Source organism: Myxocyprinus asiaticus, chromosome 25 (genome assembly GCF_019703515.2).
Source record: "Myxocyprinus asiaticus isolate MX2 ecotype Aquarium Trade chromosome 25, UBuf_Myxa_2, whole genome shotgun sequence".
Taxonomy (NCBI): domain Eukaryota; kingdom Metazoa; phylum Chordata; class Actinopteri; order Cypriniformes; family Catostomidae; genus Myxocyprinus; species Myxocyprinus asiaticus.
This window is the reverse complement of record NC_059368.1, coordinates 32,749,411-32,774,225: the sequence shown is the minus strand read 5'-3', so window position 1 is coordinate 32,774,225 and position 24,815 is coordinate 32,749,411. Positions and strand designations below refer to the sequence as shown.

Below are 24,815 nucleotides of genomic sequence, written 5' to 3'. Positions count from 1 at the left end.
AATCTGATCCAGATGTTCATTTTAGGAAAGAGAATATAAATTATTGCTGTGCAAACTGGTCCTAATGAGGCCACCTTATGTAATGCTTATGCACATCACATGTAGTCAGTGTAAGACTGTTGATCTAAAGTTAATGCAGCTTATATATGCAGAGTTGTCCAGCATGTGACACTTGTGATGAAGTCTGCCATACTGGAATCTCTCCAATGGATTAAATGGTATACTCATTTTTAGGAGAACCCAATGGAATTTCCCTACATCTCTGAATTCCTGGCTTACACGTTTGAAAGGAACTTCTGATTAGTTCCTTACAAAAAATAAAAAAAACGAGAGATATTTAAGATTTTGAATAGGTGGTGATCTGGACAAGCTATTTAGTTTGGTCAGTTGAAATGCCTTTAATGGAAGATCTATTGATCCACACTCACACACACACAATGAATGGAGTTCTAACATTGACTATAGTGATTATTGAACCTCATCAGAACACTTGTTTTCTGGTTTCTCTTGTGGAGAACTTCCTGCTAAGCATGAGTCAGTTATTCATGACTCCACTTTAGCAGACGTAAGGAAAGTATACTGTAGTGACGCATCTCCGTGACTCATGTGTTCCAGTAAGGAAATGATACCATTTACAGTATACATTGAGGGCTTTTTTTCTGACTTGGCTGATATTCCACCAGTACAGGGGTTTACATGTTCTTTCACAAGTTTCACAACTCAGAAATTTTCCAGGCTTTGTAAAATCAGCCCAGTACATTCAATACAAGAAACACTCAGACTCGGAATTCATTTCTTTCAGGCACTTTCTTTTTATGTAAAAAAATATTTTCATAATGTAATATATAGACTATAAACATTATTTACAAGTGTTTCATTTGACATATTTACAAATATAAAAATATAGCTCTGTACATTTACAAAATATATTTTCCCATTTCTTTGGCTTCAGTAGATTTCAAAAGTATTTCATTGATAAGGTGTTCTGTCCAGCAATCCCTGGGTTTCTTTCCATGAACAGCACCACTACTATTTTGTCCCCAGGGACAGCACTTTGCCACTTTTGAATCCCTTTGGGAAATCGGCTTTCTGGGACACGGCACATCCGTGACACGGACTTCCGAGACCGCACCTTCAGCCTTTGTTGCTTTGCATTACCGGGAATGTTGTCCCGACTAGCCAGTCTATCGCCCACAGAATTGAATGTCATCATAAATCTACAAAGAACAGCAGAAAAATGATTAGAGGACCATTCCAATTAAATGACAATAAAAAGGTAAAAAATTCCTCCCGTTGTTTCTCAGAGAAACTTTGAAGCAAACTTACACAATCCTCATCAGAGAGAAGCTCCTCATCACTCTCCTCCGACTCACTCTCTGGCATTGGTCTGAGCTCTTGGGCCGTTCGATCATAAAGCTGCCTCTGGATCTCACTGTTCTGTCGGCCAAAGGTCAGGTGGTATGGCGTGTAGCCGCCATAGGTGAGACTATTGACGTCGGCTCCCAGAGCGATGAGTGTGTGCACCAGATTCAAGTTCTGTAGGTCCACTGCCAAATGGAGTGAAGTACGACCACTACACTGCTCCTAAACGCATCAACAAAGCCCACATTAGTTCTCTTTCCAAGCACATATGTTAAACCAATGCATATACCAGACATTTTTGAAGATGGAGGAAAATCGAAACATATACCGTACCTTAGCGTTAATGTCTGCTCCAAGCTCTACCAGCTTCTCCACCATTGAGAGATAATTCTGAATGGCTGCTATGTGGAGACAAGTGTACCCTGTGATAAAAAGGAGGACAACACTTTAAAAACTGAATTTTAAAACCATAATTTCAATAATATAGCTTTAGAGCTGGAACTATGTCATGTCAGATGGGCGGTTGACTTACCGCTGTAGTTTGGGAAGTTGAGGATGGACCGTAGATGCTGGGTTTGATTCTGAGTGAGCACTGAGAAGCAAGCTAGTGATCCTCTTTTGCAGGCGATGTGAAGAGCAGTGTTTCCATTTTGATCGACCAGGTGGGGGTCACAGCCAGCCTTTAGGAGTCTCTCCACCATGTGTGGCAGTTCTGTGATCACGGCAAGGTGGAGTGCAGTCTGTGTAATGCAATGGGACATTAATTAGCCATCAAATAATTGGAACCAAACTTATCTCAGAGCATTTTTCACACAGGTTCCAATTATATAAATTACCTGTCTTTGGTTGTTCTGTTTGTTCAAGAACGAGTCATTTTGGCACCGTTTGATGATCTGGATGGCATAATCCTCCGCCTCGTGAATGATGGAAAGGTGAAGATACCTGGAAAACAATGTGGGAGTTTTTTTTTTTAGAAATCAATATTTTAAGAACACTCTCAAAGGAAGTGGTTAACTAACTAGATACAGTATGGGCAGACGGGCGTTTCTCAAGAATGGATTTTTTTTAAGGTTATTTCCAACCAGTGTGGCTTGACACATCTGATGCGTTAAATGCGCTTGGCCGCGCGCCAGGGACTTTCCAGTCTGCGCACTTTGTTTCTAAGCGCCACCCACTTTGGGCGCTGTGCCACAATGCACTACAGAGACATTTGTTTACTTCAGAACTTTTGTGGTAACTTTGAGAAATGTTTTTTTTTTTTTTTTTTTTTTTTTAAATCGATAATTTAGCACCTACTGCATGTCTTTGAATTTATTCGAAAGCCTGTTTTTATGCATTTTTATGCATGCGCATTTCTTGCAGCAGAAAAGCTTGCATTAGTGCTTTTTTTTATATTTTATTAGCAAAAAATAAATAAATAAATAAATAAATAAAATTTAAAAAAAACTTACGTGTCTCCGTCCTCTGTGACTTCTTGTTTCCAATGTTCGTGGGTCCCGGCTATATTTACACTGTGAGACGGCATTGGCAACTTCTCCAACTCCTCCACAATTTTTCTGTACTCGTCCTCTTTTAACGAATCCACGCCGCTATCGACGCGATCCTCGCAATGTTGCATTTTCCTGTTTTTCGAATCCATTTCATCAAAATCACAATCCATATAGTTACTCATGGCTGCACTGTGTACATCCATCGCGTAGTGAACAATGCTCTCTGTGTCGCAGTTAAATGTGCTCGAGAGGGCGGTGCGAAACGCTTTTATAACGCATGGTGAGGATTGGGGGATTTCCGTGCTAGTTATCTTAACTTTACAAAGAAAAGGGGAACTCGTAGCGGGCTTTTATTTAGAGAATTTCCCTCAAGATGAATCCGCGAAGTAAGAATGAAAATCTGTATTTTCCTATTACACATTCAAATGTACCTTGTAGTCCCGCAGTAAACCAAACGCATGGTAAACATGAATGAAAAGGGCGCGTGAATGAACATATCAGGCAATATCTTTGTGGCATACTATCTAGGGCACCATTTCTAAAGAGACCCTTTATGCTAGAAATAGTCAGCTGGAAATAGCACTGTTTTGAATCTTCATATTATCCATGAGATAATCTTTTCAGCAATTCATCCACTATTATTTGCATATTGACATACAGTAGGCTATAAAATGTGAAGTTATTAAAATTGCAAAAAAATAAAGACCACTTGTTGGGCACTGAAGACACAAGTTTGTTAAGTTTATCAGGCAGAATTCCCCCATTCATCCATTATGCAGGTCTTCAGCTGCGCAATTTTTGCACTTGATAATGCACAACACATTTTCAGTTGGAGAGAGTTCAGGACTGCAGGCAGGCCAATCTAGCACCTGCATTCTCTGTTTACGCAGCATGCAGTTGAAATCCAGGCAGTATGTGGTTTGGTGTTATATTAGGGATGCCGATTTAATGTGTTAATTCAGTGCGATTAATTATATAAAAAAATAATGCTTTAAAAAAACGAATGCAATTAATCATGCCTCCAGACCTGTACGTAAATTCTGTAATAAAAGGACGTATTTTCCTACCATCAGAGCAGTTTAAGCTTAAGTACATGTAAGTTCATGTTTTTATAAGCCGAGGCAGCAGGGGGCAGTCAGCGCGCCTCAACAAACCTCACAAGCAGCGCAGCCACAGAATGAGTGCCACCTTGAAAGCTGGATGAAGCGCAACATAATGCAGGGGTTGCTATTTCCATAGTTTATGCTTCTTTTAAACATGCCGTTTATGACGCTGAAAATCAGTGAGCTGCCCCAAAAGCGTCCGTCTGATGCATATGTACATAGACCATTAACGTAATTGAAAATAGCGCAAACGGAATGCAAGAACGTGTCCTGTGAGTACAGGACAGATTGACAGACTCAATTGCAAAATGGATTGCTGTCGACTGTAGGCTTATGTAAACTATATTGACTTCTAAAACCACTTATTGTATTGTCTGCCACAATAATGCAATATACTGTATTTCTATGTGAATTATATATACTGTGCAAACAGACAGATAGATGGATAGATAGATAGATAGATAGATAGATAGATAGATAGATCTTAGCAAATGTTGATGTGCTATTCGTGCTATTATTTGGCATGTTGTACTAAATTCATTTAAAAATCTTTCGCGATTGATAGCCCTAATATATATATATATGTATATATATATATATATATATATATATACTGTACCGATCAAAAGTTTTGAAACGCTCGACTGAAATGTTTCTCATGATCTTAAAAATCTTTTGATCTGAAGGCATATGCTTAAATGTTTGAAATTAGTTTTGTAGACAAAAATATAATTTTGCCACCATATTAATTTATTTCATTATAAAACTAAAATAAAAAAAATAAAAAAAGTTTTTGAAATTGATAACTTGGACTAAATAATAAAGAAAAGCAGCCAATAAGTGCCCAACATAGATGGGAACTCCTTCAATACTGTTTAAAAAGCATCCCAGGGTGATACCTCAAGAAGCTGGTTGAGAAAATGTCAGGAGTACATGTCTGCAAATTCTAGGCAAAGGGTGACTACTTTGAAGATGCTAAAATATAACACAGTTTTGATTTATTTTGGATTTTGTTTAGTTACAACATAATTCCCACAGTTCCATTTATGTTATTCCATAGTTTTGATGACTTTACTATTATTCTAAAATGTAAAAAATAAATAAATAAATAAATAAAATAAAATAAAGAATGAGTGTTTCAAAACTTTTGACCAGTAGTGTGTATATATATATATATATATATATATATATAATATGATATACTTTTCACTGGTGAACAGTGGAGTGAATTATTAGTACAGGTGTATGTCTGGTTTCATATCCACCTTTTCAGTCAAAGCAAGACAGATGGACAAACGATGTAAAAAAAAAAAAAAAAAAAGCTTGATATGGAAACTCCAATTATGTAAGTAAAATAGGCTTTAACCAGTGTGATACCTTCTGCAATATCTGTCTTGAGCTTACATTTCAACTGGAAACTACTTAAGCTCTGTTTGCATAAAGGAGGAGGGTCATCACAATAGCAACCGTTTCTACCAACAGCATGCATTTACGTCACCATGGCGATACTGTGAGACACGCATCAAGATGGCCGTTAAGATCACATACTTGTTGGATGTTGTAACACACTTGCTTTGTCATAACGAAATCAAAATGCATCATTGCAGTGAGTGAAATCCCTACTTTACATGCACAAACATGAATTCCAAACATTCATCAGTAAGAGTTCACAGAAGGTACAAGAATATTCCATGATTATTTACAGGTGTGAACATGAGCGTACATACTGTACTGATCTAGCTGCAAATTTAGCTGCAGTCCTGACTGCAGCTTGCAGGAGTTGTACAGGTACAGTCTGGAAGTATTACTGTTCTGAACAGTATGTGTCTAAATTATATTCAGCCTTGACTAACCAACAGTATACGGTTGGACAGTCTGTTGGAGTCTTTTTGCAGACGATTTAGTTCCATTCTGAGTGGAGGGAGTTTTGGTCCAGGTTTGAATTTGTGTAGGTCGAAAGACTGACCCACAATTCTTAGTCTGACAACACTTTAAAGATCAGTGTGTGGGTTGTGTAAATCTGGGGTAGACCTGTTCTGAGCCTAAACCATGATTCATAATCCAGCTTCTGTTTATGGTGGCGTTCGTGTGTCTCAGAGACTCCGTAAATTGCACAAGTCTGCCAATAAACAACGAGCAGGGATCCTTAGAATATTTGAGAATACGCAAAACAGGAAATCCCTTAAACCACTGGTACTAAACCTGTCGGGTAAAATTCCACCCACGTTTCAGGTTTGTCTCTCCTAACAAACAACCACCAAACAAAAGAACCATGTGTCTTGGAAGATTTACAGTGTGATATCCACATTGTGTGACAGTATGTATGCCCTTAATGGTAAGATCAAATCTATGATGACTGTGAGATGACGTCATACCAGATACATGTACTGTACATCTCCAAGATGTCTGATAAACATCTTAAAAAGAGCAGATTTACATATATTCTGAATCATGAGCATTTCAAAGACATCTCTTGAATGTCCTTTGACATCTGTGAAGAAATGTCTTATAGACGAATTGCAGATGAGCAAACATCTAAAATACACTATATTGCCAAAAGTATTCGCTCACCCATCCAAATAATTGAATTCAGGTGTTCCAATCGCTTCCATGGCCACAGGTGTATAAAATGAAGCACCTAGGCATGCAGACTGCTTCTACAAACATTTGTGAAAGAATGGGCCACTCTCAGGAGCTCAGTGAATTCCAGCGTGGTACTGTGATAGGATGCCACCTGTGCAACAAGTCCAGTCATGAAATTTCCTCGCTACTAAATATTCCACAGTCAACTGTCAGTGGTATTATAACAAAGTGGAAGCGATTGGGAATGACAGCAACTCAGCCACGAAGTGGTAGGCCACGTAAAATGACAGAGCAGGGTCAGCGGATGCTGAGGCGCATAGTGCGCAGAGGTCGCCAACTTTCTGCAGAGTCAATCGCTCCAGACCTCCAAAGTTCATGTGGCCTTCAGATTAGCTCAAGAACAGTGCATAGAGAGCTTCATGGAATGGGTTTCCATGGCCGAGCAGCTGCATCCAAGCCATAAATCACCAAGTGCAATGCAAAGCGTCGGATGCAGTGGTGAAAAGCACACCACCACTGGACTCTAGAGCAGTGGAGACGTGTTCTCTGGAGTGAAGAATCACGCTTCTCCACCATCTGGCAATCTGATGGATGCCACCATCTGGCAATCTGATGGATGAGTCTGGGTTTGGCGGTTGCCAGAAGAACGGTACTTGTCTGACTGCATTGTGCCAACTGTGAAGTTTGGTGGAGGGGGGATTATGGTGTGGGGTTGTTTTTCAGGAGCTGGGCTTGGCCCCTTAGTTCCAGTGAAAGGAATTCTGAATTCTTCAGCATACCAAGAGATTTTGGACAATTCCATGCTCCCAACTTTGTGGGAACAGTTTGGGGATGGCCCCTTCCTGTTCCAACATGACCGCGCACCAGTGCACAAAGCAAGGTCCATAAAGACATGGATGAGCGAGTTTGGTGTGGAAGAACTTGATTGGCCTGCACAGAGTTCTGACCTCAACCCGATAGAGCACCTTTGGGATGAATTAGAGCGAAGACTGTGAGCCAGGCCTTCTCATCCAACATCAGTGTCTGACCTCACAAATGCGCTTCTGGAAGAATGGTCAAAAATTCCCATAAACATACTCATAAACCTTGTGGAAAGCCTTCCCAGAAGAGTTGAAGCTGTTATAGCTGCAAAGGGTGGGCCGACGTCATATTAAACCCTATGGATTAAGAATGGGATGTCACTTAAGTTCATATGTGTCTAAAGGCAGGTGAGCGAATACTTTTGGCAATATAGTGTATAAACACTCTAATTAGGCTTCCATCAAATAGACGTCTGAATATTATTAATATTTTCATTTAAAAGGCTAATATACTGTATTTGCGCTCTGCATAATGCAGTTATGAGAGCAGATATAGTCCTACTATGTGATTATATAATTCTTGGTGCTTACTGTTCACCCAACACACCTTAACAATTTAATGCAATTAGTAGACACATTCTCATGATGTCTCATGACCTCAACTGTACTCTCCACATTTGAGTCAGCAAGACTATAGATCTCATGATTCATGTCCCATAATGTGGGAAGGGCTTCATCATTGATGTCAGCTTCATCATCTGTAATGACAAAAATAAAAAGAGCTTTGTGGAGATTAAATTCAGAAAAGGATATATTGTGGAGCAACAATCAGGATGTGTTCAGTCTCAAATCAACATACTTAGACATCATTATCTCTGTGCAGGAATGTGAAGAGATTAAATCAGTGAAATCCATTCAAGATGCAGACAGCTTCTTCTACCACTGTTGTGAAACGGTACCCTCTGCTGGTTCGTTGTAAAGTTTGCATAGCAACAATTAGTGGCAAATGTTGCTAGTTAACAAGTTTGCCACCTCTAGGGGACACAGGGGGCCTCAGAAATCACATTGTATAATAACATATTACAGGCTAGTTTAAAGTGTCAATTTTACAGATATTAAAAGTTAGTTCATCCATAAAATTAAAATGCTGCCATCATACACACATCCTCATGTTCTGAACCATAGACATTTTTATTCTGCAAAACACAAAAGGAGATAAGGCAGAACATTAGGGACTGACATTCTCAGTCACCATTTTCTTTCATCTTTCTTTTCTATTTAAGTGAGTGGTTGACTGAAATTCAATATTGCAATATTTTTGTGTTTCACAAAATAATAACATACAGGTTTGGAACATATGGAATAGAATTTTGTGGTTCCTCTGGTTTTCCTACCATAAATAAACTGTTATTACTGCTGAAAAACAACAACATTTAACAGTTATGAAAATTAAACCTTGTTTTACTACAGAAATCACTGTTTAACCATGGTATTTAAAAAAACATTACTACAAGATTTACCATGGTTACTCAAGTCATGTTTGCTACAATTTTATTAAAGTAAAACCATGGTTAATTTATTGCGAGGGAGCAATAATAAAGGGTTAGTTCACCCAAAAATGAAAATTCTCTCATCATTTACTCACGCTCATGTCATCCCAGATGTGTATGATTTTCTTTCTTCTGCAGAACACATTTGAAGAAAAATAGTAAAATATTTTATTTCTGTTGGTCCTTAAAATGCAAGTTGATGGTGATCAGACTTTGAAGCTTCACAAAAATCACAGACAGTCAGCATAAACGTCATCCATACGACTCCAGTGGTTAAATGAATGACTTCTAAAGTGATACGATCGCTTTTGGTGGGAAAAAGATCAGTATTTAAATACTTTTTAACTCTAAATCATCGCTTCCTGTCAGCAGCAGTATGCGCATGTGACATAATTGCGTTGGCATGTTCACGCAAGAACTGACGCACGTGCATCACACACGGAAGGGTGGCGCTGTTTACAGTTGAGTAGGAGGAACGCTGTACAGAAGCTTAATTGATTTTGGGTTAGATCTGTATTTATCTGTTTGTTTACTCACAATGGTGCATTTGTGTGCTTATCCTGGATGTCTCAACCAAGAGAAAAACATGAGATTATGCCCATAACATGCCAACGCGAATTCATCACACGAGAGACGCGTATGCAGCGCTTTCATGAATGCGTATACGGCTGCTGACGAAAGCGATGGTTTAGAGTTAAAAAGTAAATAAATATTGATCTTTTTCGCAACAAAAGCAATTGTGTCACTTTAGAAGACATTAATTTAACTGCTGGAGTCATATGAATGAAGTTGATGCTGGCTGACTGTGATTTTTGGAGCTTCAAAAGTCTGATCACCATCCACTTGCATTTTAAGGACCTACTGAGCTAAGATATTTTTTCTATTTTTCTTCAAATGTGTTCTGGTGAAGAAAGAAAGTCATACACACCTGGGATATCATAAGGGTGAGTAAATAATGAGTGAATTTTCATTTTTGGGAGAACTTTCCCTTTAAGTTAAGCAAACCCTTAGTGACAATATGCTTACAATTATATCTAAATGTTTTCTTGAAGGGTTAGTTCACCCCAAAATGTTTAATTCTCCCATCATTTACTCACCCTCATGTCATCCCAGATGTGTATGACTTTCCTTTATCTGCAGAACACAAAGGAAGAAGGAGAATTTTTAGGAGAATATCTCAGCTCTGTAAGTCCACTCAATGCAAGTGAACGGTGATCAAAACTTTAAAGCTCCAAAAAGCAATCCAATCAGTTTTGGGTGAGAACAGACCAAAATATAACTCCTTTTTCATTATAAATCACATCAGCAGCCTCCTTGGCAATCATAATTTCAAGTTCGATTACACTTTTTTGCGGCATCTAACACTCTGTGCATGCACCAAGAACTAGGAAGTGTAACTGAGCTAGAAATCATTATTGTGCTAGAGACTGCAATGGCAAGATGTACAGTGAAAAAGGAGTTACATTTTGGTCTGTTCTCACCCAAAACCAACTGGATCACTTCAGGAGACATTGATTAAACTAATGGAGTCGAATGGATTACCTTTATGCTACCTTTATCTGCTTTTTGGAGCTTCAGATGTCTGGCCGCCATTCACTTGCATTATATGGACCTACAGAGCTGAGAGATTCTTCTGAAAAATTTTGTTTGTGTTCTGCAAAAGAAAGAAAGTCATACACATCTGGGATGGAATGAGGGTGAGAAAATGATGACAGAATTTTCATTTTGGGGTGAAATATCCCTTTAACTTAAAGGATTCTCTGCAATTGGATCAAGTTATTTGCTCTTGCAGTTCAAGTTATATTTGCATACATCTAATTTTGAAGAGAACTTCCAAGAACTGCCATCCATATAAAAGCAGAAAAAAGTATTGTGTGGTGCAGGTAGGACTGGAATAGACATCTGTCCAGGTTGACACTGGTTAAAGCTAACATCTGTAAGTTCTCTGCCTTCAGCTGGGGCTCACAGAAAAACAGAAGACCTGCAATAAAATAAATATGCAATTCAAATATCGCCATATTACCCACTTCAGTATGAAATAAGGTATGAGGTATTTTTATGTTGTTGCCCTTTTAAGGGTTAATGATCAGCAGGCTTACAAAATATTTTATAAATACTTTTTTTTTCTGGAGTGCATCAGTAAGTGTACAGGCAACATCTATTTTCATTGACATCTGTTTTTTGCTCTGCACCATGTAAGCTTGCAAAGGTGGAAAATTGTAATCCACGATGAAAAAGCCTTTACCATTCATTGATGTGCTGTGATGTAGCTCTGTTGTGGAGGTAAAAGAAAAGCCATCAATCACAGTGAAACTGCATTTCAACAGTGGGTCATTCCATAATAAACTCAAGTCTTATGAATGTAAATTCTAGAATTATAAAGAAATAACAGGTTATTCTAGTTTAACTCCACCCGATAGTATATCAAACATTATCTTGAGATATTTGGCATTACAATACAATTCTCAAAAAGTATACCACCGTCTTTTGTATTTAAGCCTCTTTGGGTTGGATTTACTACAAAGGCAATCCCTCAAAAAGAAAAAAAGAAATGCAGCTGAAAAGTTTCTACAATGCAACAAATATTATTGTCTAAAAACTATTACCTTCTGAAGCATGAAGCAAATGAAACAGGGGTAAGGCACTGGACATCTCTCTAAAATAGAAAAATACGTACAAGTTACATTATTAAACAGTATTATTAACAGTCCTACTACTAATCATAATCATAAAATCATCATATTTAATCCTTTGGTTAAAACACACTGTTTCCCAGCACAATTTAAGGTACAGCAGATGACAATGTATTTAAATGTATGTTATATTGTAGTGAGACATACAATTGTAATATAATAAAGATAGGCATAACTTTAGGCTTCTACCTTTGCCATGCTCATTTGGACCTCTGTGAACATTAGTGCAGAAAATGCCACAATGTTTGTCACTGAAATTAAAACACAGTCTTTGAGAAAGTAATGACAGTTTTAAAATGTATTCACCTTGTGTATTATTGACTGTGTATGGTGCACGCTGCACCACTGAAGGACATTCGTGAGCGGAAGACAAAAAAATGAAAATATGAGTGAAATTGATCATGTTGAAGTTGACAATCTACAACAACTGAAATGAGTCCAATGTGGTGAATTATCTAAATTTACCTCAGTTACCGGATGCCTCACGGAAAACTGGGCAGTGCGCAAATAGGGCATTTAATTACAAAATTACCAAGCGGGAATGTTTTTAAAACATTGAGGGATAAAACAATTCAAATCTAAAGTGATATTCAATGATAGACTGACAAAACATTGTGTAAAATTACGAATAATAGTACATTTATGCTTACCTTTCTCTAGCGATGCATCCACTGATGGTTGGCCCGGTGTAGATTCAAAAACGCTCATGCATAGAACTCCGACTTCTCTAACCAAGTTTCAGTATAGAACAAACGTTATGGTTTCGACCAAATGGGTAGGAGGTACATACTGATGAATCAGCCTCATTCCGACCTAACAACATTCTGAAAAAATTAATCGATGACTGATCCCGACCCTTACAACTAAAAATAGACATTGAATCGACGTCTCCTTGCTATCTGGGTACGCTGTGTCCCAAATTACACACTTTACACTGTGCACTTACACAATACACGTGGCCATCTAGGGTATGAATTTTCAAAGAGTAGTATCATCCCAAATGGAACACTGACGTTTTGTTTGTTTTTTTGTTCATTAGGTTTGTTGTTTTTCAGCTGACAGAAGTGATGTTTCAAATGCACAAGATGTGTTGCCATTATATTTAGCACATTAGCCCAAACTGGGTCCCAAACCGCACCCTTCTGCACTATTTTATGTCTTTTTGTAGTGTAAGTAGTGCGAGTAGTGTGTTTACATTGAAAAAGCAACAAAAAGATGTGTACTATGAGTAACCGGATGATGCACTTCTTTAACCGTCAAAACGGAGTGTGGAATGTTGAACACTTCATGCACTCAGTGCTTGCGGCTTGCCGTACGGGGCTAGTCTAGCAACTAGCTGCATAACGTCAGTGAAGACATCACCTTACAAATGTACTGTAAGTTGAATGCTTTACCATCACCCCACGCTGTGTAAATCTGTACATTTTTTGAGATAAGTGTTGAAATGAGGCTGGCTAATGCACTAATGCTAGTGGCAACACAACACATGCGTTTGGAACATCATTTCTATCAGCTGTTAAACAGCGAATGCTTTCGTGTAATTAAAAAAAAAAAAAACATTTAGTGTTCCATTTGGGATAGTACTACACTTAAAATGTATACTCTAGAACTACATGGCTGAGTGAGTGCATAGTGTATAGTGTAAGTGCATAAAGTATTGTGCGTCATTTTGGACAAAGCTTTTCTCAAATAATGTACATATTCACACAGTGTTAAAGAAACTCACAATTGTAAGGTGCTGTCTTCAAAGAAGTTTTACTAGTTGCCACATTCACCTTAAATTAAATATTTTGTCAGGCCAGCATTGTAGCCCCGTAACTTTGCCCCTTCCACTACAAAGGGCAAGCCGTGGGTGCTGAGTGCATGAAGTCAGGGGCGGCATTTGCGTATGGCAGAATATGGCAGTTGCCATTCCCTAGCATGCAGACAAAGCTGGGAAAATGTATGCCTCATTAAGATGCAGTTTGCTCATCACTTCAGTCTGTGTCGGCCTCGTTTCCACCAAAGCATTATAAGCCCAAATATAGCTGCAAGCAGCGATGATGGGCCCAAGTGCCATGGGTCCATTTCCACCCATTGGCTTTTGTAAAACAATGCATCATGGACACATGCATTTTGTTGAGAAAAGCAAGACAAGTGCCTCAAAAACACATGAATATACAGTACAAAGAACGAACAACATGATTTAAGATATCAAGTAACCCTTCAAAATTTCACAACAGCTGTATCTTGACATTATTCTAAACAATTTTTAAGCGATTTGGGTAAATGTAAGAGGACTATTTCAAAGCATGTTTTAAGTGCCACACTTCCTGCTGCCAGGTGGTGGCACTATGACCGTGACCCACAATATCCACATCAATGTGATTAGCCCTCATTACCAAACGTACAGCTGAATTTTCATCAAAATCACATGCAGGAGATATAAGGCACTTCCTGTTTTCCATTTTTCTCCATAAATTTATGCTCCGCCATGGCGACACCGTTCAAAATATAAAAAATCTCTTCGCAATTTAGCATCTACAATGCTACAGAGCCCCCCTTGCATGCCCATTTTCAAGGGGGCGCTACAGAGCCCCCCCTGCGTGCACCCCCCCCCCCACACACTTCACAATTTAGCATCTTCAATGTCTTGGCATTACGTGTTGACAGTCGCCTGAATCCCCTAGTAGGATTATTTAAATGTTCAGAGCATGCCATTTTCAAACAATCCAAAATGGCCGACTTCCTGTTGGACAGAGCTAATGACTGTAATCAATGTGATTAGCCCTCATTACCAAACCTACGGCTCAACTTGAATGTAAATCACACAATGCACGTAGAAGATATAAGACACTTCCTGTTTCCCATTTTTTTAACGTTAATTTATCGCGTCACCATGGCAACACTGTTCAATATATCAAAAATCAAATTCCCCCATTGACCCTTCTTAACCATGGCCTCCTAATAATCCCCATCCACAAATTGGTTCTTAAATTCTACTCTCTCCTCACCACCAGTAGCTGGTGTGTGGTGAGCGTACTGGCACACTATGGCTGCCGTCACATCATCCAGGTGGATGCTGCACACTGGTTGTGGTTGAGGAGAGTCCCCTGTTCACTGTGTAAAGCGCTTTGAGTGTAGTGTCCAAAAAAGCACTATATAAATGCAACATTCATTCATTCATTCATTCATTCATTCTATTGATTTTAATTGTTAATAATTATCTTTGATAATTATTAATTATTGCTAATAACCAAACCCACTCCTGAACAAAGTCCCAACACTTAGAAGAACAATAGGGTCTCCGTACTTTCAGTGCTTGGGCCCCTAATAATAAACCTTATAAGAACAATAGTGCCTCTGTACTTTCAGTGCTTGGGCCCTAATAATCCTTAGAAGAACAATAGGGCCTCCTCACTTTCAGTGCTTGGGCCCTAATAATAATAATAATAATAATAATAATAATAATCCTTAGAAGAACAATAGGGTCTCCACAATTTCAGTGCTTGGGCCCTAATAATAATAATAATAATGATAATAATAATAATCTTTAGAAGAACAATAGGTCCTCATCATTTTCAGTGCTTGTACCCTAATAATAATCCTTAGAAGAACAATAGGGTCTCCGCACTTTCAGTGCTTGTACCCTAATAATAATCCTTAGAAGAACAATAGGATCTCCGCACTATCACTGCTTGGGCCATATTAATAATAATAATAATAATAATAATAATCCTTAGAAGAACAATAGGGTTTCTGCACTTTCAGTGCTTGGACCCTAATAATAATCCTTAGAAGAACAATAGTGCCTCTGTACTTTCAGTGCTTGGGCCTTAATAATTTTTAGAAGAACAATAGGGCCACTGCACTTTCAGTGCTTGGACCTTAATAATCTTTAGAAGAACAATAGGGCCACTGCACTTTCAGTGCTTGGGCCCTAATAATAATAATAATAATAATAATAATAATCCTTAGAAGAACAATATGGGCTTCACACTTTCAGAGCTTCAACCCTAATCATATGATAGAAACGAACATATGAATCATCTTAGAATTATGGGGTGTTTCCCAAAAACATCGTTATTTAAGTACTTGAAAATAAACATAGATCTAGTGTTCTGGAGTAAGGACAAATCTGACTTAGTGGTGTAGGGTTTTTTGCCATACTAAAGGTTTTTGTGAAATGCTGAAGTGTACAACTTTCCACACTCCGTTTTTCGGTTGTAGAAGTACATCATCCGGGTACTTTTAGTACACTTCTTTTAGCTGCATTTTCAGTGTAAATACTAGTTGCACTACTTACACTACAAAATGGCATAAAATAGTGCAATTTGGGATGCCTGTACCTTGCAGTCTCTATATAATGCTTAATGCCTAAATTTCGTAATTATAAACAAAAGTATTAAGTGACACTGTGAAAATTTAATTGAAAAGTTTAATTTAAAACACAGACATGACGAATTAGAGACTTATTCAATTTATTTTATTGAAACTAATTGAGAAATAGATTGGACTACAAATCCCATTATACAAGTGCGTATACGAAAACAAAATTTGACCAATGAAATCGCAGGGTTTCTAAAATCACCGGTCTAGACGCCTGATGATTGGTCGCCCACGAAGCCATGTTTGAAACGTGGATTTCCCTCGCCGGTGCTTCATCGTTTTGATCGCAGTGGATTTGTTTACGATTATTAACGAGTCAATAAATGATGCCAGTGCATCCACGCGATAGAAAAGATAATAATCACGGAGAAATGGATGTGGACTATCCAGAGCAGGTGGCGAGCAGTTCAGATGAAGAGGACTCTTTGATCTCGTCCGCCTCTGTGGATGGAGACACTTCAGGTACAGACAGATATTAAACACATGACACATCACATCACTCACCAGCATAGTTATGTGTGTGGGGGTCCTTAACTTATAATGTGTCCACGAATATATATATAATATAAAAGATGTGTTATAGTTTTACTAAAGATTTTATGTAAAATTCTAGACTTTATGAGGGAAAGTGTGTATATAAGGTTCTGTAACTGGTCACGATTTAAAATTTTCACAATTTTTGCCTTCACATGTAAAGCAGGATATATGTCAACTTCCTAAAAGTATTTCATTTCAACTAGTGTGTGCATGCGGGTGCGTGTTCGTGATGATGATGATGATGATGATGATGATGATGTTGATGATGATGATGATGTTGCAGACATGGATGATGAAGACTGTGAAAGAAGGCGAATGGAGTGTTTAGATGAGATGACAAATCTTGAGAAGCAGTTCACAGACCTCAAGGATCAGTAAGTGTTTGCCCTTCTGAGTAGCTCATCATTTAAACCTAAAAGACTTCAGTTGGATTCCAATCTGTTGTGAATTCTCGTTAGTTTGTATAAAGAGAGGCTCAGCCAGATGGATCTTAAATTGCAAGAAGTCATAGCTGGCAGTGCTCCAGAATACCTCGAACCCTTGGCCACCCTACAGGAGAACATGCAGATCCGAACCAAAGTCGCAGGTCAGTTCCAGCCAAAATGTAAACTTTACAATTGATTTATTTTACATGAATTCATATCATCACACACCTATGTTTGCTACTTTATGTTACACTGTAAAGATGACACATCCTGATGTTATTAGCCCTATAATACAAAGTTTGTTTTTGCCCCAAAACACACAAAAAAAGAACTTCCAGTATCGTCAGTTTTACTTAATCCTCCTATGTTCATATTACTCAAAAAAATTAATGTAACCAAGGGAACTTAAATTAACTGAGTTGCCTCAATGAAAAAAAGTATCTTGTCAATTTTACTTAAAGGGATAGTTCACCCAAAAATGAAAATTCTCTCATGATTTACTCATCCTTATGCCATCCCAGATGTGTATGACTTTCTTTCTTCTGCTGAACACAAATGAAGATTTTTAGAAGAATATTTTAGCTCTGTAGGTCCATACAATGCAAGTGAATGGGTACCAAAATTTTGAATGACCAAAAGGACTTAAAGGCAGCATAAAAGTAATCCATAAGACTCCAGTGATTAAATCCATGTCTTCAGAAGCAATATGATAGGTGTTGGTGAGAAACAGATCAATATATAAGTCCTTTATTACAGTTAATCTCCAATTTCACTTACACAAGAAGAAGAATGTGTTTTTGGTGATTCGTATGCTTCATGCATATCGCCACCTACTGGTTGGGACTGGTGAAATTTGGAGATTAATAGTAAAAAAGACTTAAATATTGATCTGTTTCTCACCCACACTTATCATATTACTTCTGAAGACATGGATTTAACCACTGGAGTTGTATGGATTACTTTTATGCTCCCTTTATGTGCTTTTTGGAGATATATTTGCATTGGGACAATGTGAATATTTATTGTTTAGTTAACTGAAACTGGGAAGAGGATTTCTAGTTCCCAGCATGCTTTGCATGTGTTATTTTAAGTGTCTTTGTGCAAGTTGAATATAAAAGGGGACTTTTGTTATTGTGTAATGCTTGATGTTTAGATTTAGAAAAAATGTCTTATGTTGTAGTTTTGAGGACCAAAACATTCTACATATTGCTTCTATTGAGCAATTGCTGTGCTAACTCTAGCATAGTGACCAAGTTGCACTCAGAAGAGCTTCCCACCAGCATGTGTTTAGCATGCTAACATTTCCTGACACTAGCAAGCATATCACTAAAAGAGTTTTGTTTGAGTTATTTTGGCATGTTACATTTTGTTGGTTTTACTTGATTCAGTTAGGCTCCCTTTACTTGAAGTATTTAAAGGGTTAGTTCATCCAAAAATGAAAATCCTCACATGATTTACTTACCTTTAAGCCATCTCAGATGTGTTTGACTTTCCTTCTTCAGCAGAACTGAAATGAAGATTTGTATAAGCAGATTTCAGCTCAGTTTGTCCATACAATGCAAGTAAATGGGTGCCATCAGGTTTCTGGCAGTTTGACGGTCCAAAAGGCATATTTAGGCAGCATAAAAGTAATCCACAAGACTCCAGCTGATCAGTTAATGTCTTCTGAAAATCTTCACTTCAGTTCTACTGAAGAAGGAAAGTCATACACATCTGGGATGGCTTAAAGGTAAGTAAACCATGAGAGTATTTTCATTTTTGGGTGAATTAACCCTTTAAGTTGAAATGACTTGGTAAAATGTGGAACCCCTGTCCATGATTGAATCAAGTTCAACCAAAGAGTATTTTTAAAGGTGTTTTTTTTTTTTTTTTTTTGAGTGAAATAATTAAGTTACAATAGTCAGTTTTAGCAAGTATGAATTTGAGTACTTCTCCATCCTGTTTTCTGCTGGTCTTATGATGGCTTTTGTTACTTCTGCACACAAAATTTGTTTCAATGTATTACTGTAGGTGTCTATCGTGAGCTCTGTTTGGAATCTGTCAGAAACAAATATGACTGTGAGATGCAAGCAGCAAGCCAGCATTGGGAGGTAATGTGTGAGTGTGGCATGCAGTGAAGTGTGTAGACATGGGTACTTCTAATATACAGCCTTATGTTATGTTCAGTTTGTTAATGTACCATATTTATGATATTGGTTTCCACAGAGTGAGAAGCTCCTACTTTTTGACACTGTACAAAGTGAACTGGAGGAGAAAATCAGGCGATTGGAGGAGGACAGACACAGTATAGACATAACTTCAGGTAGAGTACAGATTTGAGCTTGTACTGTATAATGTGTACGGTAAGTTCAAATGTATTTCACCTTTTCGCTTTCTCTAATAAGTTTGTTCATGCTCCAGAACTGTGGAATGATGGTCTGCAGTCTAGGAAAAATAAAAAGAAGGATCCCCTCAGTCCTGGAAAGAAGAAAAAACCTGCTGTTGTGTCTGATATCCTTTAGAATGTGGCAAGTATTGCAAATCTGATTTTTTTATTTTATTTATTTATTTATGGCAGCTCCCTTATAACACAATACATAGAGTTTCAGTACATCACCTTAATTTGTTAAAATTACTCAAACCACAGTTTGTTAATAAGAAATCTGCACCAATACATTTGCAGTACTGTGTAAAAGTCAAGCATGAAAGCAAATTTATTAGGACAGTTAAAATTAAGGATTTGCAAAACTACCAATTTTTATAAGTGACTAGTTAGTGTTAAGGATAATCATGTATAATTAGGTTACTTTATGTTCACGTGACCCCTATCAGACATGTTTCAAAGGGATATACGGACGCTAAACGCAGCGCTTCAGCATGGTAACTAACGGATATTTAACAAAAATATAGGCTGAATAACTATAACATCTTATTGCACTAAACTATCTAGGTAAATAATTAAGAAATAAGAGTATCCAATACAGAGCGGCACAAAACCGCTGAATGCAGAATGAAGCGCTTCAATGTAATCAGAGCACTTGGGAGTCTCAGGGTGATCTTCGCTGTGCATTCAAAAGTGCAGAACTGCAAGATAATGATGCGGTACACATCTAGTTCACGACATAAAGCAGTTTAAACCTTTTTACTGCAACTTTTTATTTAAGCAGTGTCAGACAGAATCAGCACAAGACTTTAATCTTACCACAGTACCTCACAAATGCGGGAAAATCACTCACAGCAGAGGATTTAATGTCCCACAATGATCGTCTTGTAATGTATTGCTGATGCTGCGTTTTGATGGCTGATACAGCAGCGGTAAATAAATGGATTAAACTTAAAGCATTAAAAACACAACTTCTTGCAGATGGTTTGACAGTGCTGTCTGTTATTCACTGTTAAGCACAGCAAGCTATCATCATGCAATAAAGGCTCTCATAGAAGTTGTGTCTCCCAATAAAACCACTACCACTAAAAATATTGATGTTTGTACCCCCCCAATCGATTAGTCAGTTGTTAGACAACTAGTCGATTAGTTGACTACTGTGGCACATCCCTAGTTAAAATACTATAAGAATTCAATTATATATATATATATATATATAGTAATTATTATGATTATTTCCACTGTTTATAAGGTTGTCGGTGTAATTATGAGTGTTCTATTCTGCATTACAAATGAATAACAGTTTCCTGAGCTGACCCACGACCATACATTGTTTACATGTTGCAAGACCTGGATATACTTGAAGACTGGACTGCCATAAGAAAGGTTTTTCTTTTTTTAATCATTTCATTTTTTGAGTTTTATTTTATTTATGCAAGTTCTCTTTTATTAATAAACTAGCTTTTTTTCTATATGTCTCTATAACTAATTAATTAATTACTCATGGCTTTCCATAGGCTATGGCTTCAATGGCTCCCCACAGAGTAAAAGTTGATGGTAAAATGAATTTTGACCATTATTATTTTTTTATCTTATGTCTAAAGCATGACACAATGTGTCTCTCTGCATCTTCTATGAATTTGAAGACTCTTTCTCAGTGTTTTTTTTTTTACAAAGGCATTTCAGTTTTCTGGTGTGCATGACCAAGCTCTCTCTGTATTTTTCAGTTCCTCTGAAATCTGAGAAACACCATCATGTTGCCCGGTCAGAGGATGGACGTCTGTTCTATGACAACAAATGGTACAGCCGAGGTCAGGCCATATCCATAAACAGGAAGGACGATTACCCCACCAGGTGTGTGTGTGTGCGTGTGTGTTTGTGTGCGTGTGTGTGATGCGTGTGTTGTGTATATACAGTGGCTCCAAAAAGGATTCACACACTTGAATTTTAGAATGTCATTGCAGTAGAAAACAAAATTTCAAACCAAAATTGCATCTATTTTAAAGGAATAGTTCACCCAAAAATGAAAATTCTTTCATCATTTACTCACCTCATGCCATCCCAGATGTGTGTGACTTTCTTTCTTCTGCTGAACACAAATAAAGATTTTTTTGAAGAATATTTCAGCTCTGTTGGTCCATTCAATGCAAATGAATAGTGACTAAATTTTAAGCTCCAAAAAGCGCATAAAAGCAGCATAAAAGTAATCCATATGACTCCAGTGGTTTAATCCATGTCTTCAGAATTGATATGATAAGTGTGGGTGAGAAACAGATCAATATTTAAGTCCTTTTTTACTATAAACTCTTTAAGGCTCTGGGTTACTGACTAGATGGTCAAGGGTTCAAGCCCCAGCACTGCCAAGATGCCACTGTTGGGCCCTTGAGCAAGGCCTTTGACCCTATCTGCTCCAGGGGCGCCATATCATGGCTGACCCTGCACTCTGACCCCAGCTTAGCTGGGATACGTGAAAAAAAAATTTCACTGTATATGTGCAAATGTATAATGTGTGATAAATAAAAAAATTTTTTTTAAAAAGATATGCGCGAATAATGCGAATCACCAAAAACAAAAGAAGAGGAATGTTAAAGTGAAAGTGGAGATTTATAGAAAAAAATGACTTGAATATGAATCTGTTTCTCACACACACCTATTATATCACTTCTGAAGACATGGATTTAAACACTGTAGTCATATGGATTACTTTTATGCTGCCTTTATGTGCTTTTGGAGGTTGGACCCTGTTGACTTGCATTGTATGGACATACATAGTTGAAATATTCTTCTAAAAATCTTTATGTTCCACAGAAGCAAGAAAGTCATGCACATCTGGGATGGCATGAGGGTGAGTAAATGATGAGAATTTTCAATTTTGGGTGAACTGTCCCTTTAAGCTAAGATAGCACAATCACACTTTTAAGGCAAAACATGTAACAAAAAAAGATAAGCTCTAGATGATAATACATTTGATTTACTAAACACAATGAAGACAAAAATAATTCAAAAACATTCTGATTGTCATGTTGATAGTTAAAGTATTGAGCTACATCTGTTAGGATATCTGTGTGTTGAGGGTAATTGACTTCACACATCCATTAAAAGTAACATAGGAAGAAGTTTTTGCAAAAATGTCACAAAAAGTGAAGTTAACTCTGAAAAGTTCCAGCGTTGTTTGATTGCAGGTGCAAATTGGTTTGATATTTTGTTTCTAATGCAATAACATTCAGTGCTTGCGTGTATGGAAACAGAAGTGTCTCATGATTAACATTTTGCTTTTCTGATTCCCCAGTGCCATAATAACAACTATTAACCACGATGAAGTTTGGTACAAACGTCTGGACGGCAGCAAATCAAAGCTTTACATTTCTCAGCTCCAGAAAGGCAAATACACTATACAGCATTCATAAACTTTCTCTTCCTCTGCCCACTACCCCTCTGTTTCCAGTGTCAAAACTGAACCTTGACTGGTTCGACTTTGTTCGACCATGACTACATTTTCATGGAGGGACTCAGAATGTCTTACAGTACATGCATGTACCATATATGTGCACTCCCTATGTCAGAGCTGCTAAACAAACACCTGGTTGCCAAGGAAACGGTTAAAGTTTGTATATACTGTATATGTGTGTGTGCCTTGATTAAAAGGATGAGGCGGTAAAGCCTTGTTGAAAATACAGCAGAAGAGCAGCCCCACTTAACACGATGCCCTGTTGATATTGACTTTATTGATCACTTCACTGTTTCCATGCCTTGTATGAAATACAGATTGAGTTTTTTATTTGTTGATTTATGGTGCAGCATGCTTTTCTGTTCTGACACTAGTTGGCACCATATGTCCTGTTCTGGGTCTGTATGATGCATACTTGAAATGTTCATGTTTTAAAAAACGAGATGTTTGTAAAGCTCTGTTGGACTAACTTGTTATTTTTCTACTCTTCATCGAAATTATAGACAGCAACTTGTTAATTCACTCTTAAAGACTATATAATTCAGTCTGTATAACTGTATTTCTCAGAATGCCGTAGCTCAGTATTAATGTAATGGGGCTTGTTCAAGTCAAAAGTCTTTTTGTTAAAAAAAAAAAAGTCATATTAAGTGATCTTTGACTTTGTAAGTATTTTTTCCTGCCAAGTCAACACCAGGAGCCAATTGCAACAATCCCCTTAAATAAATAATAATAAAAAAAATGTAGTGATGGTACCCCTTCAATTAAAACAGAAGGGGGTTTGTTTCAACCACTTTGGTTGCAACTTGGAACAGAAATGTAGCGTCTTAGTTTCTGAGCCTTTGATCAAATACATGTGATGTTTTGATGTCACGTGTGTTGTGTACCAGGGGACTTGCGACTCATTGTCTTGCTATGAAAACTTAGTTTCTGTTAAATATTGGATTTTCAGAGTGCCCAGACAAACTTCAGCTAGAGACTTGCAAATGTGAAAACCTTGAACGTTGCACTGAAATGTTTTTCAGTATGTTTCACGTTCATTTTACAGTATTTTAGCACTTATGAGTTGTAAGATTTAAAATTGGAAGAATGCAAAAAGAAAGTGAAGACCACATAACTTACTGTAGCTACATTATCTTTATTCTTGTTTTTTTAAATGTGCTTAAAATGATGCAATACTCTACACAAAGCCTGCCAAAAGAACAGTCTTCCAGAATTCACAGAGCCCAAAGGTAGTTGCACAACCATTCCTTTAATATTAATCTCATATTAACAAAGCCAGTCATATCTGGGCATTGTGTGGAGTTAGAAAGATATTAAGTGACCTGTAGAAGATAAAGGTTTAGAAGAGGCTCTGATAGGACTGAATAAACTGAAATAAATCACTGTTGTACTGTTCTCTGGAGTTTGAGTTGAAATATTCACAGTGGAAATGTCATGTTCTGAAATAAAGCAGATTTTGCATGGTATTGTGTTAATCCTGTTTTTATTGTGTGCTGGTTTCAGTGAATTTGAAACTGCTCGAAGTCGAACCCGAACGCTGAAAGTGTGAATAGGTTGTTCTGATATTGTAAGACATTTTACAGGAAAAGTTCACTGAAAAATGTACTCGCTGTCAACTATTACCATTTTCGTACCCTCGTGCCATCGCAGATGTGTATGGCTTTCTCCTGCAGAACACAATTGGAGATTTTTAGAAGAATATTTCAGCTCTGTAGGTCCATATAATGCAAGTGAATGGTGACCAAAACTTTGAAGCTCCAAAAAGCACATAAAGACACCATAAAAGTAATCCATACAACTCCAGTGATTTAATCTGTGACGTCTGAAGCGATCTAACTGGTTGTGGGTGAGAACAGACCAAAATATAACTCCTTTTTCACTATAAATCTTGACAACAACAGTCTACTTGATCATGATTTCAAGCTCGATTACACATCCTTGCACATGCATCAAGCACTAGGAAGTGTAATCGAGCTTGAAATTATGATCGTGCATAGAGACTCCAATGGCAAGATGTGCAGTGAAAATGGAGGAATATTTGGCCTATTCTCACCCAAAACCAATTTAATCACTTCAGAAGACATGGATTAAACC

The 24,815-nt window shown here is 37.5% G+C and overlaps 2 protein-coding genes across 2 annotated transcripts; one reads left to right on the top strand and one right to left on the bottom strand.

Annotated features, from left to right (window-relative positions):
• Positions 1–788: 788 nt before the first annotated feature.
• Positions 789–3,111, bottom strand: LOC127416107 (NF-kappa-B inhibitor alpha-like). Its single transcript, XM_051655256.1, has 6 exons — positions 2,814–3,111; positions 2,199–2,304; positions 1,895–2,102; positions 1,696–1,784; positions 1,327–1,584; positions 789–1,217 (listed from the first exon to the last, which is right to left on the bottom strand). Exons 1-6 carry the CDS (start codon positions 3,053–3,055, stop codon positions 1,185–1,187), a joined length of 936 nt encoding a protein of 311 aa, XP_051511216.1. The 5' UTR covers positions 3,056–3,111; the 3' UTR covers positions 789–1,184.
• Positions 3,112–16,205: 13,094 nt separating this feature from the next.
• LOC127416103 (breast cancer metastasis-suppressor 1-like protein-A) lies at positions 16,206–24,176 on the top strand. Its single transcript, XM_051655251.1, has 10 exons — positions 16,206–16,411; positions 16,770–16,860; positions 16,945–17,072; positions 18,922–19,001; positions 19,117–19,213; positions 19,312–19,401; positions 20,595–20,659; positions 20,791–20,830; positions 21,001–21,127; positions 22,563–24,176. The coding sequence occupies exons 1-10, from the start codon at positions 16,273–16,275 to the stop codon at positions 22,678–22,680; spliced, it is 975 nt and encodes a 324-aa protein (XP_051511211.1). The 5' UTR covers positions 16,206–16,272; the 3' UTR covers positions 22,681–24,176.
• Positions 24,177–24,815: the final 639 nt, after the last annotated feature.

Coding starts and splice junctions, on each gene's coding strand:
- LOC127416107 (XM_051655256.1), bottom strand. CDS start 3,055: ATGGATGTACACAGTGCAGCCATGAGTAACTATATGGATTGTGATTTT. Junction 2,305..2,813: donor GTCACAGAGGACGGAGACAC/GTAAGTTTTTTT, acceptor ATTGTTTTCCAG/GTATCTTCACCTTTCCATCA. Junction 1,785..1,894: donor CAACTTCCCAAACTACAGCG/GTAAGTCAACCG, acceptor TTTTTATCACAG/GGTACACTTGTCTCCACATA.
- LOC127416103 (XM_051655251.1), top strand. CDS start 16,273: ATGATGCCAGTGCATCCACGCGATAGAAAAGATAATAATCACGGAGAA. Junction 17,073..18,921: donor GATCCGAACCAAAGTCGCAG/GTCAGTTCCAGC, acceptor GTATTACTGTAG/GTGTCTATCGTGAGCTCTGT. Junction 20,831..21,000: donor CCACAGAGTAAAAGTTGATG/GTAAAATGAATT, acceptor TGTATTTTTCAG/TTCCTCTGAAATCTGAGAAA.